The sequence below is a fragment of the Loxodonta africana genome, chromosome 5 (assembly GCF_030014295.1).
Source record: "Loxodonta africana isolate mLoxAfr1 chromosome 5, mLoxAfr1.hap2, whole genome shotgun sequence".
NCBI classification, from domain to species: Eukaryota; Metazoa; Chordata; class Mammalia; order Proboscidea; family Elephantidae; genus Loxodonta; species Loxodonta africana.
The window spans coordinates 162,481,474-162,495,823 of NC_087346.1; the positions used below are offsets into that span (position 1 = coordinate 162,481,474).

At 51.0% G+C, this 14,350-nt stretch overlaps 1 protein-coding gene across 1 annotated transcript in view; it reads left to right on the forward strand.

Moving 5' to 3' along the window:
• The window catches only part of C5H4orf50 (chromosome 5 C4orf50 homolog), an 83,650-nt gene that overhangs the window by 17,262 nt on the left and 52,038 nt on the right, over window positions 1–14,350 (forward strand). The window contains exons 4-5 of the mRNA XM_064286334.1: window positions 1,996–2,484; window positions 5,181–5,377. Of these exons, the coding sequence (XP_064142404.1) occupies window positions 1,996–2,484; window positions 5,181–5,377 (686 nt within the window). The remainder of the gene's footprint in view (window positions 1–1,995; window positions 2,485–5,180; window positions 5,378–14,350) is intronic.

Consider the following 14,350-nt stretch of genomic DNA (forward strand, 5'->3'; position numbering starts at 1 on the left):
TGTCAAGGATTTCATTTTACTAGGATTCACAATCAACACCCATGAAAGCAACAGTCAGGAAATCAAACGAAGCATTGCATTGGGAAAATCTGCTGCAAAAGACCTCTTTAAAGTGTTGGAAAGCAAAGATGTCACCTTGAAGACTAAGGTGCATATAACCCAAGCCATGGTGTTTTCAATCGCCTCATATGCGTGTGAAAGCTGGATGATGAATAAGGAAGACTGAAGAAGAACTGACGCCTTTGAATTGTGGTGTTGGCAAAGAATATTGAATAGCTCAGGGACTGCCAAAAAATTGAACAAATCTGTTTTGGAAGAAGTACAACCAGAATGTTCATTAGAGGCAAGGACGCTGAGACTTCCTTTCACATATTTTCGACATGTTATCAGGAGGGACCAGCCCCTGGAGACAGACATCATGCTTGGTAGAGGGTCAGTGAAAAAGATGAAGATGCTCAATGAGATGGATTGACACAGTGGCTGCAACAATGGGCTCAAGCATAACAAGGATTGTGAAGATGGTGCAGGACTGAGCAGTGTTTTGTTCTGTTGTATATATGGTCATTATGAGTTGGAATTGACTCAACAGCATCTTACAACTGAACTCCAGGCTCAGGGAGTTGAGTCTGTTCTTCCCTGGGTCACTCCCCCAGAGCAGAGCCACAGGAGGCACTGTGGTGTCACCTGTAAGATCCAGCATCTACAGTGTGACCTCTCCGTGGGAAATACTCTAGTAAATATGTCTGGACCCGTGCCCTGTGTGCTTGTAGAAATTCCAAGTTTCAGAAGACACAGCTGTGTAGTTGAGATGCTCTCAGTGTGACGGGGAGACTGGTGGTGGGGGCCCAGAAGTGCAGTGCCGCCAGGCGGTCCTGGCACTGTGGGCAGGACCAGAGGTTTCTGTGGGGGCACCGAACCCTCCCCACACATGGCTGCTTGTTTAGTATGGTCTCCTGTAATCTCTGTGCCCCAAGTCTGACAGTGGCATTCACAGCAGGTAGTGTGGAGGCACAAACGAGTTTTCTCTGCCTTTTGTACCTGAAACTGACCCCACAGCAGTTTGCTCTGAGCCGTCACACTGCACTGAGGTAGAGGAGGGCCTTATTTCTGTGTTAAATGCAGTGGCTGTGAAAACTGCCCAGGGCAGGCCACCCAGCAGTGTGGCTAAGCACCCATAGCACCGAGAGTGGAGCTGTCACCACCATGCAAGCCGAGGGCAATTCTCCCTGCAGAGAATCTGACCTCAGTGTTTGCCTGTGGCCTGCACCCCAAACAAGCTGGCAGACAGAGCCCACCTGGCAGATGGCAAGCCTCCTCTTCCCTGTTTGCTGTCTACATGTTTGCTTTGTCCTCTGCTGGCACAGCCAACATGCAGTGGCAGTGCTGAGAGGAGAGAAAGCGTGGCCTGCAGACAGTCCCACTCGTTTGCTTAAATGCATTCTGAAAGTTGAGCACAATTCCTGTTCTAGAAGCAGGCACCCCAGGCCAGCTCACAAGCTCACAGCACACGTGCTGTCTGGGCAGACCGAGGTCCAGCAGGAAGAGAGGCCTTGAGTGCAGCAGGCCATGACTAGCTGCGTGAGTGCGGACCACGGGGTAGTATCAGTTCCCACCTTCAGGGGCGCTCACAGCAGTTAGCAGCACTGTGGTTCTGGTCCTGATCCTGCAGCCAGAAGCCTGCACTGGTGTGGAGTTTCTCACTATTAGAACTAACTCGGCCTTCCCGGTGGTGTACCTGCCGCCTGCATCATTTCCTTCTGGAGATTCGGGAGAAGCGGGCGTGCAGGGCGGGAGTCGGGGGGTGAGCCCTCGCATCTGTGCAAAATTTAAGGGGCTGCCACAAGCTCAGCAATCGAGATAAGTAATAAATCAATGCAAAAATCCACGATGATCACACTGTGGAAGTTTAAGCATAGCCGGACTCAGTGTGTGCCACGGTGTCTCCCTCCGTCTCCCTGACCCCCCGCCACCTGCTTGCAGGTGCGGGAGCAGGAGCGCGTGGCCGGGCGGCTGCGGGAGCGACTGAGGCTCCGGGACCAGGCCCTGGGCCGGCAGGCGGCGGCCCTGGAGCGCAGCCGGCGGGCGCAGCGGCGCCAGCTGGGCCTGGCTCGCGAGCAGGAAAGCGAGCTGCGGGCTCAGGTGCGTCAGCTGGAGCGCGATGTGCGGCGCCTCTGCAACGCCACCAGCCGCCTGCTGACCGAGCTGGACGCCGCGGCCCGGCCCGGACCCCAGGGCCGGGCTGTAGAGGCCGCGGAGGACGCAGCGGCGCGCAGGCGGCGAGGGGAGCGCGCCACCGAGCCCCGGCTCGGTGCGCAGCTGGACGAGCTTCGCTGCTGCGTTTATGAACTGAAGCTGTCGGAGATCCGCCTGCAGGGCCAGGTTGAGGACCTCACCGAGCAGAATCGGAGCCTGCAGGTGGAGCTGGGCGCCAAGGCCCCAGTGGAGAAAGCTCACGGGATGGTCCCTGCTGGTCACTGCAGTCTGGTAAGTGACTGGAATCCAGGGCAGGAGTGATGGTCACTTTCTCCTAACCTCTTACAGCCACTCAGTCAAGCCGTTGGCCCACTCACTCCCCAGTCTTGTTCCTCATCATCAGCCTCATCCATCCATCATTCATCCACCCAACTATCTACCCAGCCAACCCCACCTACCCGCTATATTCTGCACCCACCATCCGTCCACATGTCCCATCACCTGCTACCCACCTGTCCAACTACTATCTACATGTCCACCCATTTATCTGCCCACTTGTTCACCCATTTGTCCTTCTATCCACCTTGCGTCTATCTACACATCCATCTATTTAACCACCCACTTATCCAGCCATCTGCCATCATCCGCCCATTCACCCTTTCACCCACTTGTCCATCCGCCCAACCACCCAACCACTCACCAGGCAGCCAGCCAACCCCACTCGGCCCTTATCGCCTATTCCCTCCTGTCCGTCCATCTGTCAACATTTACTGAGTCCCGTTGTGTGCATGGTGCAGTTCTGCGTCACTCTCACGTGTTCGTGAAGTCCTCCCTGACTCACCCCCTTGAAGAGGCTCCTGTGTTTGGTTCTGCTTGAGCATCTTGCTTCTTCGTAGACTGAGCTCCTTGAGGGCAGAGCCAGGTCTGCGTGGACTTGGAAGCCTCAGCTCCACAGCAGACAGGAGGCCTAGCGCTGCAAAGTCGGAGAGGCTCTCAGATGTGCCAGCTGTGTGGCCCGGGGCATGTTTCTTAAGCTCTGGAGGAGAGGGTAGCCTGGTCCTTTATCCACTCATCTGACTGATAAGAGAATAAAAACGTTCATTTACTGCATTCCTGCCACAAGCTCAGCACTCTGGGTGTTTTTATGGTCGTTTATTTTTTGATGCTCATGAAAGTCATCAGGCAGGTACTTTGGTGTCCCCACTGCACACACGAGGAAACAGCGACTGAGCGAGGTCACGTTGCTCACGTGTCGTCATGCAGCTGGTAACAGGCAGAGCTGGGACTTGGAACAAAGTACACGAGTCCCAAGTGCGTTGTATCTCCCGAGCCAGGCTGCCTCCCAGAAAACAAAGTGTTAATGCAGCTTCCTCATAGCCGCCAGGATCCAGGCTTCCTCCCTGTGGTCTGTCTGCATTGAAGGAAAATTTGTGAGCATCCTTCACTCATTAAAAAAAAACAAATTTATCTTTGGACCCAGCCAATCTATTTTAAATTAACTGGAGACGTAAATGCTCTACTTTTTCTCAGGAAAATGAAGCGTATCTTGCCGGGATGGCTTGGATAGCAACTTTATCTGTCATCATTTTTACTCCTTCCTCCTCCTGTTGTCCCTCTTCTGCATTTCCTGTTCACACTTCTTATCGTGTTCATCAGATTAAAGGAAAACAAAGTCATGTTTAATATTGTCACCTTGTTGTAATTTTGGAAAGTAAAGTGTATTTAGATGGGAATTGTAATCCGTTCTGTCATTTTCCTAAATGTAAGACTTGAATTCAGGTGTTGGCTTGAATCCTCACTCGCCCAATCTCTCCATCACCCATACTCTGCTCTTCGTTATTTCTACAGATGCTGTCCTGGGAGCAGAGTGAGCATGTGAGCATTTAAGAGGCAGCTGTGACACTTTGTGTTTTCTCTCATTTGCCACAACAGCCACACAAGCCAGGGGTTGTGGTCCTGTGGGATAGATGGAGAAACTGAGACTCAGGGAGTTGAATGACCATGGTCACCCAGCTACTAAGTATCAGGGCCAGCAAGGGACACAACCAGATTAGAGGTGATGTCAGCCTGTCCCCCTCACCTCCAGGTCCTGGCGTTGGAGACTGGGGTGCGTCTGGGGCTGGTTTCGGGGGCCATTACTCTTTAAGCCCCTTGCAACATGCCCTTGTGACCTTCTCCACGTCCTGGGACTCGCCGCTACACACTCAGAGGTCATACCCTACACGTGGCCCATACTCCCTAGGCCACGCTCCCAGCTGCTGTGCTCAGCCCAACTCTCTTGAAAATTCTCTGACTTGCCCTTCAGGTGTGGTCACCCAGCACTGGAAAAGGCTAGCCTCTCCTCAGCTGAGCTGCAGAGGAGGCAGGGGCTCCTGTAGGGGCCAGTGGAATGGAAGTGACTGGTCCTTAGACATTGAGCGATGCACAGTGTGTGAGATGCTCACACATCGAGGAGCAGCTGAGAGTCCAGGTGGACAGAGGGCACTGCAGTCCCAGCACCACCCTGCCTCTTACCAGTGTGATGCCTTTGCTAAAGCTGTCTTACCTCCATGTCCCCAAGTATGAGGGGGGAAGACACTGGGACCCTACTCCAGAGCGTGGTTGTGAAGATTAACTGAGCAAAAGCATGTAAATCTCCAAGCACAGTGCTTGGTACATAGTGAGTGATCCATAAAACTTAGCTTCTCTACCCATCATTGCTACCACCATCACCACCATCCTTATCACCATCATCACCATCACCATCACCATCCTCATCATCATCACCACCATCAACATTCTCACCCCCCCACCATCACCACCATCCTTATCACCATAACCACCATCATCATCCTCATTATCATCACCACAATCAACATTCTCATCCCCACCACCATCACTGTCATCACCATCACCATCATCACCATCACCATCATCACCATCACCATAACCACCATCACCATCCTCATCCCCAACACCATCACTGTCATCATCATCACCATTGTCAGCATCATCACCATCTAATCTTCATCCTCATCCCCACCACCATCACTGTCATCACCATCACCATTGTCAGCATCATCACCATCTTCATTTCTACCATCTTTGTCATCATCACCATCTTCATCCTCATCACCATCACCACCATCACTATCATCTTCATCACCTTCACCTTCATCACCATTCCTGGGCTGGAGCTCACCTAGTGGGGTGTTGAGTAGCATCACCTACACTATTTACATTGTAAGACTCTCTCTCTGCTTTGTGTTGACCTGCTTTTTGCGAGGGCGTATCGTTCAATGGAGGAAGTTGAATTGTGAGTGTGACATGTCTCTGTTGAACTGCTGATGGGAGCTCAGCCTATTGGGCCCTGGAGCGGACAGGCCTGAGGTCACCACCCTCCCATCAGAGCAGCTTGTGGATGTGTCGTGGGCTGAGGGAGACTAGGGGAATCACCTTGGCCTTTGGGCAGGCCTGGCCTGTGGTGTGGACCTCCTTGCTGAGGACTAACACCCTCCACCTGGCTGCGGAGTCACCTGTAGGGGCAAGTGGAGGTGAGGCTCCCCAGACAGCAGGAGACCCAGATTAGGAGGCTGTACACAAGGAATTTATGCTGTTCATCACTGTTTCTCCCTCACTCCTTGAGCCACCAGGTAGTGGATAGATTGTGCCTGCCCCCAGAGTAAAGGCTAGAGGGCACAGAGGCACAGTACCCTGCTCAGGCCACACACCAAGTGGAGTTAGAGTTGGAATTCAACCCTCCATTCGCCTGTCCCTCCACACTGCAGCCTGCACCTCTCAGCCCTCCCAGGCAGCAGGTACCCTGAGCTCAGGCTGAGCAGCTCCCAAGGCTGTGGGGGTGGGGGGTGGGGGGGGAGGTAGGACGTGAGACAGTGGAGGAAATGCTGGGACAGCCAGGGTACAGCCCCAGCCGACTGTGGGACTGGAGGTTAGTGTGCAATGTAGCAGGTGGGGGCCCAGCCAGACCACCTGGGGCCACAGGTCAGGGCAGCCAGACCACCTTGGGTCTGCAGACCCACCCATGGAGGCCAAGTGAGGTGTAGTTACCTGGCAGGTAGTGTGGCCACCTCCTCCAGGTGGTACTGCCTGACCCAGGACCCACTTCTGCCATCCCTGGACCCCACTAATGGCCACCATCACAGGATTGCCTACATCTTTGCTGCCTCCCTACGGTGTTTGCTGAGTGGCCAGTGAGCAGGAGCTGGTGAGGGGAGGCTGCCCCAGCTGTTTAATCACTGCTCCTTATAGATGTAAGGGCATGGCAGTGAACCAACAAAGGCATCCTAGGCTGGGTCACATTGTACAAATGTTGTGACCCCCACCCCTCGGGGTAAAACAGCCCTTGTCCCTCACCATCGACCCTGTTCCTCCCTTGCACTGGTCATCACAGTCACACTGCTAAGTTATCCATCCATTCAGTTCCTGCTCCTTCTCTAAAATCAGAACAAATGGGGCGGGCAGTGTCCACTGTTTTTGTTGCATCCCTAGTTCTCACACGGAACTCATGAGTACAGATGATGCTCAGTGAATGTTCATTAGATGAAGGAGGGTGGGAGGGAAGCAGATATGGCCAGTTCTGAGCCTTTGAGCTGAGGAAAACCCCATGAGGCAACCATGGCGTCTGAAAGCAACAGAGAGCCCAGTGCCATCACCACAGAGATGGCTGGGGGAAGGATGTCTGAACCAGTGTTTGAAAAAGAAATATACGTTCACCCAGCAAGAAGCATGGGGTAAAGGAGAACGTTTCAGTGAGACAAATTGTGTGTAACCACCATGTCCTGGAAGCTCCAGGCTCCATCCATGGTGAGGCATGTGCTGTCTGTGGTCCTGGGACTCCTGGGACTCCCAGGCTTCACCCACTCAGACCTCATCCATCCCTGTGGCTCTTGCTTTTCTTTCTCTGCTCACGGACAAATGTGTCATCTTTACATTCCCACAGAACTGTCAGTTTGTCCTACTGTGGTAGCTGTAAGTTATGCTGCCAGCAGGGTCACCCGTGGTAGACAGGTTTCAGCAGACCTTCCAGACTAAGACAGACTAGGAAAAAAGGGCTGATGACTTACTTTTGAAAATTAGCCAGTGAAAACCCTGTGGATCACAACAGAGCACTGGAAGATACAGTGCTGAGAGATGAGCCCCTGAGGTTGGAAGGCACTCAGAATACACAGTGGCCACAATAATGGACTCAAGAATACCAATGATGGTGAAGATGGTGCAGGACAGGGCAGCATTTTGTTCTGTTGCATATGGGGCCTCCATGAGTTTGAGCTGACTTGACAGCAGCTAGCAATAACAACTCGTACCTCTCTGATGGACGAGATGACAAGGCTGTGTCGACAGCCAGCCCTTGAGTCTGTGCTGTTTCACGGTTTCATGTAAGAGTGTCCTGGGGCTGCTGGAGCAAAGGGCACCAAATGGGGGTGGGGGTGGGCCTTAAAACATCAGAACTTTACTTTCTCACAGTTCTGGAGGCCAGGAGTCCAAAATCAAGGTATCGGCAGGGCCACACTCCCTCTGGAGACTCCAGCTTCTGGTGGCCTCTGACAATCCTTGGCTTGTGGCTTTACCATGCCAGTCTCTGCTTCTGTCTTCACATGGCGTCTTTCCCTTGTGTGTCTCTGGGTCTCTTCTCCTGTTTTATGAGGACACTGCTTGGTAGGATTAGGTTCACTCACCCCACTCCAGCATGACCTCATGTTAACCTAACTTATAGCATTTTCAAAGGCCCTATTTCCACACAGGGTCACATTCACAGGTACAGGGGTTAGGAATTCAGCATCTTTGGGGACATGATTCAACCCAGAACTCTGCGTGGTGAATTGTGAAAACAGAGAGCAAGGGTGGTGGCACCGATTCCAGAGCTTTATGCCCAGTGCTCAGTTGCTGAGCTCCTCAGCACCCACAGAGGGACGTGCATCCCCATTCCACAGAGGGGGAAATGGAGGTCTTGGCAGGTTGTGTCAGCATTAAGGGAGCTAGGGTTGAGCCCCTCCACTTGTCTGTCAGTTTGTCGTACACCGGTGTCTTGTGTGTTGTTGTGACACTGGAAGCTATGCCCCTGGTATTTGAAATACCAGCAGAGTCACTCATGGGGAACAGGTTTCAGTGGAGCTCCCAGAATAAGAGAGACTAGGAAGAAGGACCTGGTGGTCTACTTCTGAAACAAACTGGCCACTGAAAACCTTATGAATAGCAGTGTAACGCTGTCTGATATGATGACTGAAGATGAGCCCCTCAGATTGGAAGGTACTCAAAATATGACTGGGAGGGAGCTCCCTCCTCAAAGTCAAAGTCAAAGGAGTCCAACCTTTGGGACCTTCATTCTCTGATGTGCCACGTCTCAAAATGGGAAGAAACAGCTACAAACATCTATTAATAATCAGAATATGAAAAGTGCAAAGTACGAATCTAGGAAAATTGGATGTCATCAAAAATGAAATGTAATGCATAAACATGGATATCCTAGGCTTTAGTGAGCTGAAATGGACTGATATTGGCCATTTTGAATAGGACAAACATATGGTCTGCTATGCTGGGAATGATAAATTGAAGAGGAATGGCATCCCATTCATCATCAAAAAGAACATTTCAAGATCTCTCCTGAAGTACAACACTGTTGTACTAGGATAATATCCATACGCCTACAAGGAAGACCAGTTAACACAACTATTATTCAAATTTATGCATCAACCACTAATGCTAAAAATGAAGAAATTGAAGATTTTTACCAACTTCTGCAGTCTGAAATTGATCAAATATGAAATTGAGATGCATCGATAACTACTGGTGATTGGAATGTGAAAGTTGGAAGCAAAGAGAAAGGAACAGTAGTTGGAAAATATGGCCTTGGTGAAAGAAACAACACCAAAGATTGATTGATAGAATTTTGCAAGGCCAATGACTTATTTGTTGCAAATATCTTTTTTCAGCAACATGAACGGTAGCTATACACATGGACCTTGCTGGGTAGAATACACAGAAATCAAATTGACTACATCTGTAGAAAGAGAGGAAAGAAAAGCTCAGTTATTATCAGTCAGAACAGGGCCATGGGTTGACTGTAGAAGAGACCATCAACTGCTCATATGTAAGTTCGAATTGAAGCTGAAGAAAATTAAAACAAGTTCATGAGAGCCAAAGCACAACTTTGAGTATATCTCACCTGAGTTTACAGACCATCTCCACCTTAAGAATAGATTTGACATACTGAACACCAATGACCAAAGACCAGACAAGTTGTGGGATGACATCAAGGACATCACACATGAAGAAAGCAAGAGATCATTAAAAAGACAGAAAAGATCAAAATGGATGTCAGAAGAGACTCTGAAAGTTGCTCTTGGACATAGTGTAGCTAAAGCAAAAGGAAGAAACGATGAAGTAAAAGAGCTGAAAAGAAGATTTCAAAGAGTGGCTCGAGAAGATTAAGTGTTATAATCACGTTTGCAAAGACTGGAATTAGAAAACCTAAAGGGAAGAACACGCTCAGCATTTCTCAAGCAGAAAGAACTGAAGAGAAAATTCAAACCTCAAGTTGCAATATTGAAGAAATCTATGGGCAAGATATTGAAAAATACAGGAAACATCAAAAGCAGATGTAAGGAATACCCACAGAGTCACTGTACCAGAAAGAATTCAGGAGGTAACTAACATATGATCAAGAAATGATGGTACTGAAGGAAGAAACCCAAGCTGCGCTGAAGGCATTGGCAAGAAATAAGGCTCTAGGAATTAGTGAAATACCAACTGAGATATTTCAACGAACAGATGCAGCACTGGAAGCGCTCACTCATCTATGCCAAGAAATTTGGAAGATAGCTAGCTACCTGGCTAACTGGCTTGAAAACCAAACCTATTGCTGTCAATTCGATTTTGACTCACAGCAATCCTACAGCACAGAGTAGAACAGCTCCTAGGATTTCCAAGGCTGTAAATGTTTATGGAAGCAGACCACCACATCTTTCTTCAGCGGAGTGGCTGGTGTGTTCCAACCACCAACCTCTCAGTTAGCAGCTGAGTGTTTTAGTCACTGCACCACCAGGGCTGCGATCCGTGTTTGTGCCCATTTCAAAGAAAGGTGATTCACAGAATATGGAAATTATTGAACAATATCATTAATATCACACTCAAGTAAAATTTTGCTAAAAATCATTCAAAAGCAGTTGCAGTAGCATAGTTACAGGGAACCGCCAAAAATTCAAGCTGGATTTAGAAGAGGACATGTAACAAGTGATGTCACTGCTGATGTCAAATGGGTCTTGGCTGAAAGCAGAGAATACCAGAAAGATGTTTATCTGTGTTTTATTGACTATGCAAAGGTAGTCGACTGTGTGGATCATAACAAATTACGGATAATATTGAGAAGGATAGGAATTCCAGAACACTTAATTGTGCTCATGCAGAACCTGTACGTAGACCAAGGGGCAGTCCTTCGGATAGAACAAGGGGATACTGCGCGGTTTAAAGTCAGGAAAGGTGTGCATCAGGGTTGTATCCTTTCACCATACTTATTCAATCTCTATGCCAAGCAAATAATCAGAGAAGGTGGACTATATGAAAAAGAACATGGCATCAGGATCAGAGGAAGATTAATTAACAACCTGAGCTATGCAGATGACACAACCTTGCTTCACGAAAGTGAAGAGGGCTTAAAGTACTTACTGATAAAAATCAAAGACTGTGGCCTTCAGTGTGGATTATACCTTAAAATACCTCAACATAAGGAAAATAAACATCTTCACAGCTGGACCAATAAGCACATCATGATAAACAGAGATACTATGTAAATTGTCGAGGATTTCATTTTACTTGGGTCCACAATCACCGCCCATGCAAGCAGTAGTCAAGAAATCAAACGACACATTGCTTTGGGCAAATCTGCTGCAAAAGACCTCTTTAGATTATTGAAAAGCAAAGATGTCATTTTGAAGACTAAGGTGTGCGTGACACAAGTCATGGTATTTTCAATTGCCTCATATGCATGTGAAAGCTGAACAATGAATAATGAAGACGGAAGAAGAACTGAAGCCTTTGATTATGGTGTTGGCGAAGGATATTGAATATACTGTGACTGCCAAAGAACAAACAAATCTGTCTTGAAAGAAGTACAGCCAGAATGCTCCTTAGAAGCAAGGATGGCGAGACTACATCTCACATATTTTGGACATGTTACCAGGAGGGATCAGTTGTTGAAGGACATCATTTCTGGTAGAGAGTCAGTAAAAGAGAGGAAGACCCTCAACGAGATGGATTGACACAGTGGCTGCAATAATGGGCTCAAACATAGCAATCGTTGTGAGGATGGTACAGGATTGGGCAGTGTTTCATTCTTTTGTACATGGGGTCACTCGATGGCACCTTACAGGAACAGAGTTAAGCTGTCCCTACCTTCCAGGTCATACCATTCCAGGATCAGTAGTCAGCATTCAATAGTCACCACATGGAGCTGTTTGGTGGGGGCCTGCTTTCGGCACTGGGCTAGGAGTGAGTGAGAAGAAACCCTTGCTGGGAGGAGAGAGGAGCAAAGGGCTAGGGGACGGGCTGAGCTGAGTCTGTGGTCACTGTCGGGACCTCCAGAGTTTGGATGGGGGACCGCACTGCCAGGCTCTGTTTTCCTTTTGCAGGGTAGCTGGTTGCCCAGACTGAGGGTCTTGGAGTCAGAACGGGCTCCCTAGGCGAGAGGAGGCCCAGGAGGGCCTGGAGGAAGTGAAGGGCCAGCGCTAGCGGCTCTAAGGGTGACGTCTTGAGGTGCTAACAATGCGGCATTCCCTCCACGGTTCTGACTGGAAGCTAGACTTTGTGACTATGGGCGTGGCTCCTGGACACTGAACACCTGTGAGGTAGTGTGAGGCTCTGAGGCACCACATGGGCATTTTCTGGAGGGAATGGAGCCTTTCCAAAGGGGCTGTGCCCAAGGGGTGAAGAGCCGCAGCCCTCAGCACCTTCCTCTGGACAACACGACTGACCTCCAGACAGCCCCCCTTAAACCCACAGCCTTGATCATGTTCAGACCCCTGACCACAGCATTCAAGGAGCCGGTATTCCAGCCCAGGCCTCCTCCATTCCCCACATAGCCTTGCCTCCTCTGCCTACCCTGCTTTCACCATCCCTCCTCACTGAGTGGCTGGCAGGTCCTCATCGAGTGGCCCTAGGCCCTCCTGGCCTGTGCATCTTCCCCACACTCAGGAGCTTGTACTGCCCACTCTCCTTAGCTGCTCCATTTGGTAGGAACACTGCTTCCTCCAGGAAGCCGTTCCTGACCTCACGTCACCTTGGTGCCCCATGGTGGCACGATCCCACTTCTGGTCCCTGGCTCCCACCATGCCGGGCCTGAGCATTCTTCATTATCACTACTGGACCATCCCAGCTCCCAATCCCGGCCACTGGCTGTGATCGTCTGGTGGGTGAGTGACTAGGCAGTCACATGAACTGTAGGAAGATCTTGCGCTGCTGTTCATGGAGATGGGGCTCCCAGCTGAGGGGTGCCCCGAGCAGCAGTGCTGTGAAGTGAGCCCAGAGTTGAGGGACTCGGGTGGGCAACTCAAGCACGGGTGCGCAGATGTGAAGTCATTAAGAAGTTGACATTCACTGGACGCACTGCTCACCAGCATGGTGACTCTTTATGGCTGGCAACCAGCGAGTGCAGCAGGAGAGACTGGTTCTCATGTGCAGATGGGGAGCCCGAGGCAGGAGGTCAAGTGACATGTCCAGGAGGTGGAGGAAGCACAGCCTCGTCCCCCTGCGGCTGGCCTGGTCACCCCTGTCCTGCTCAGGGGCCTGGAGGGATGATGGCTGGGTGGACAATGAGATGCATTCATGTTTGTGGAGCGCCTTCTTACACAGGGTCCCATGGGCACTGGGAGCAGCCAGCCTGTGGCCCGGGGAAGGGGTGTGACTTGTGTAGGTCACAGCATGAGTTCTCGTGGGAATGAGGTGAACCCTGGGGGGTTGGTGAGGGGATTTCTGCTTGGCATCCTGGGCAAGAGAAAATGACAAGGGACTGGGGTTTGCGAGGTGGGCATGGCCTGGAGGCGGTTCAGGAGGCAAGGCTGAGGACCAGCAGTGCCCGTAGACACTGGGCTGGGAGGGGGCCAGGCCCAGTGATGAGTCAGACACCCACCCGGGCTGTGGCCTGGCCCAAGAGAGGGGGACCCAGAGTTGGGATTCCGTGACAGTGCCACTACCGTCTTTTCCCCGGAAGTGGTTGTGGCTTGGTTTTCCCTGGCCCCGGCACCATGCAGGCCTCCAGGTAGCCTTGGCCCTGTCGTGGGCAGAGTAGCTGGCCTCTTCCCCACTCCAGCAGCAAGCAAGGGCTGTGACAGCAATCCTGGTAACGTCAAAAAATGAAAAATCGTGTTATAAAATAAATACAAATGCGCACAGCCTCGAGACCCTGTTTTCTTTTTGTGTTTCCAACTGTTAAAGGCGCCTGCTGTGTGGAGGCTGAGGAGTGGGCAGGTCAGGCTGGGCCAGGCAGGGGTGTAGCCAGGGGGGCCGGAGGGACACTTGGCCCTGGGCGAAAGTCCAAAGTGGTGCTAGGTGAGAAGCAGAATGACATCCCAAGGCTCCAGTGGGGTCACTAGGGGAACGGGAGGTAAGGACCGAGTCAGGTGACACTGTCAGAGATGACATCACACGTCCAAGACCAAACTGCAGGACTTGAGCTGCTCCAGAAAGCCCATGTCCACTTCAGCCATGTTTGGGCGCTGCTGTCGTTGCCGCGGCTCTCCAGGTCTGCTGGGACGATTCAGCTGCAGCCACGGCCCACGTGCCCCTGGAGCCCATCTGAGGGCCTGCCCGCCACCAGGGACGCAGGCGTAATAGGAAATCCTGCTGGGTATGGGTGGGCTTGGCTTCTCCTTTGTGTTGCGGCTACCATGGTCTATTCATCTTGAAATTGAGGAGGGAGGCGCAATTTAGAGATTACCCCTGGGTATTCGCTATCCTCGCTACCCTCCTGGGGCCAGGGGTTGTAAAGGGGACACCGCTGGGGGCATCTGGTCAGAGGACACAGAGGCTCAGATACACCTTCGCTGCCACTTGGCCACGTGACTCCCAGGAGTCTGTTCAAGGGAGGGAGTGGGGGTGCAGGGCAGCCACATCGAGGATGTCCATCCGGTGCTGTGTGCAGCAGAAACATGGGGACAGCCCAGTGTCA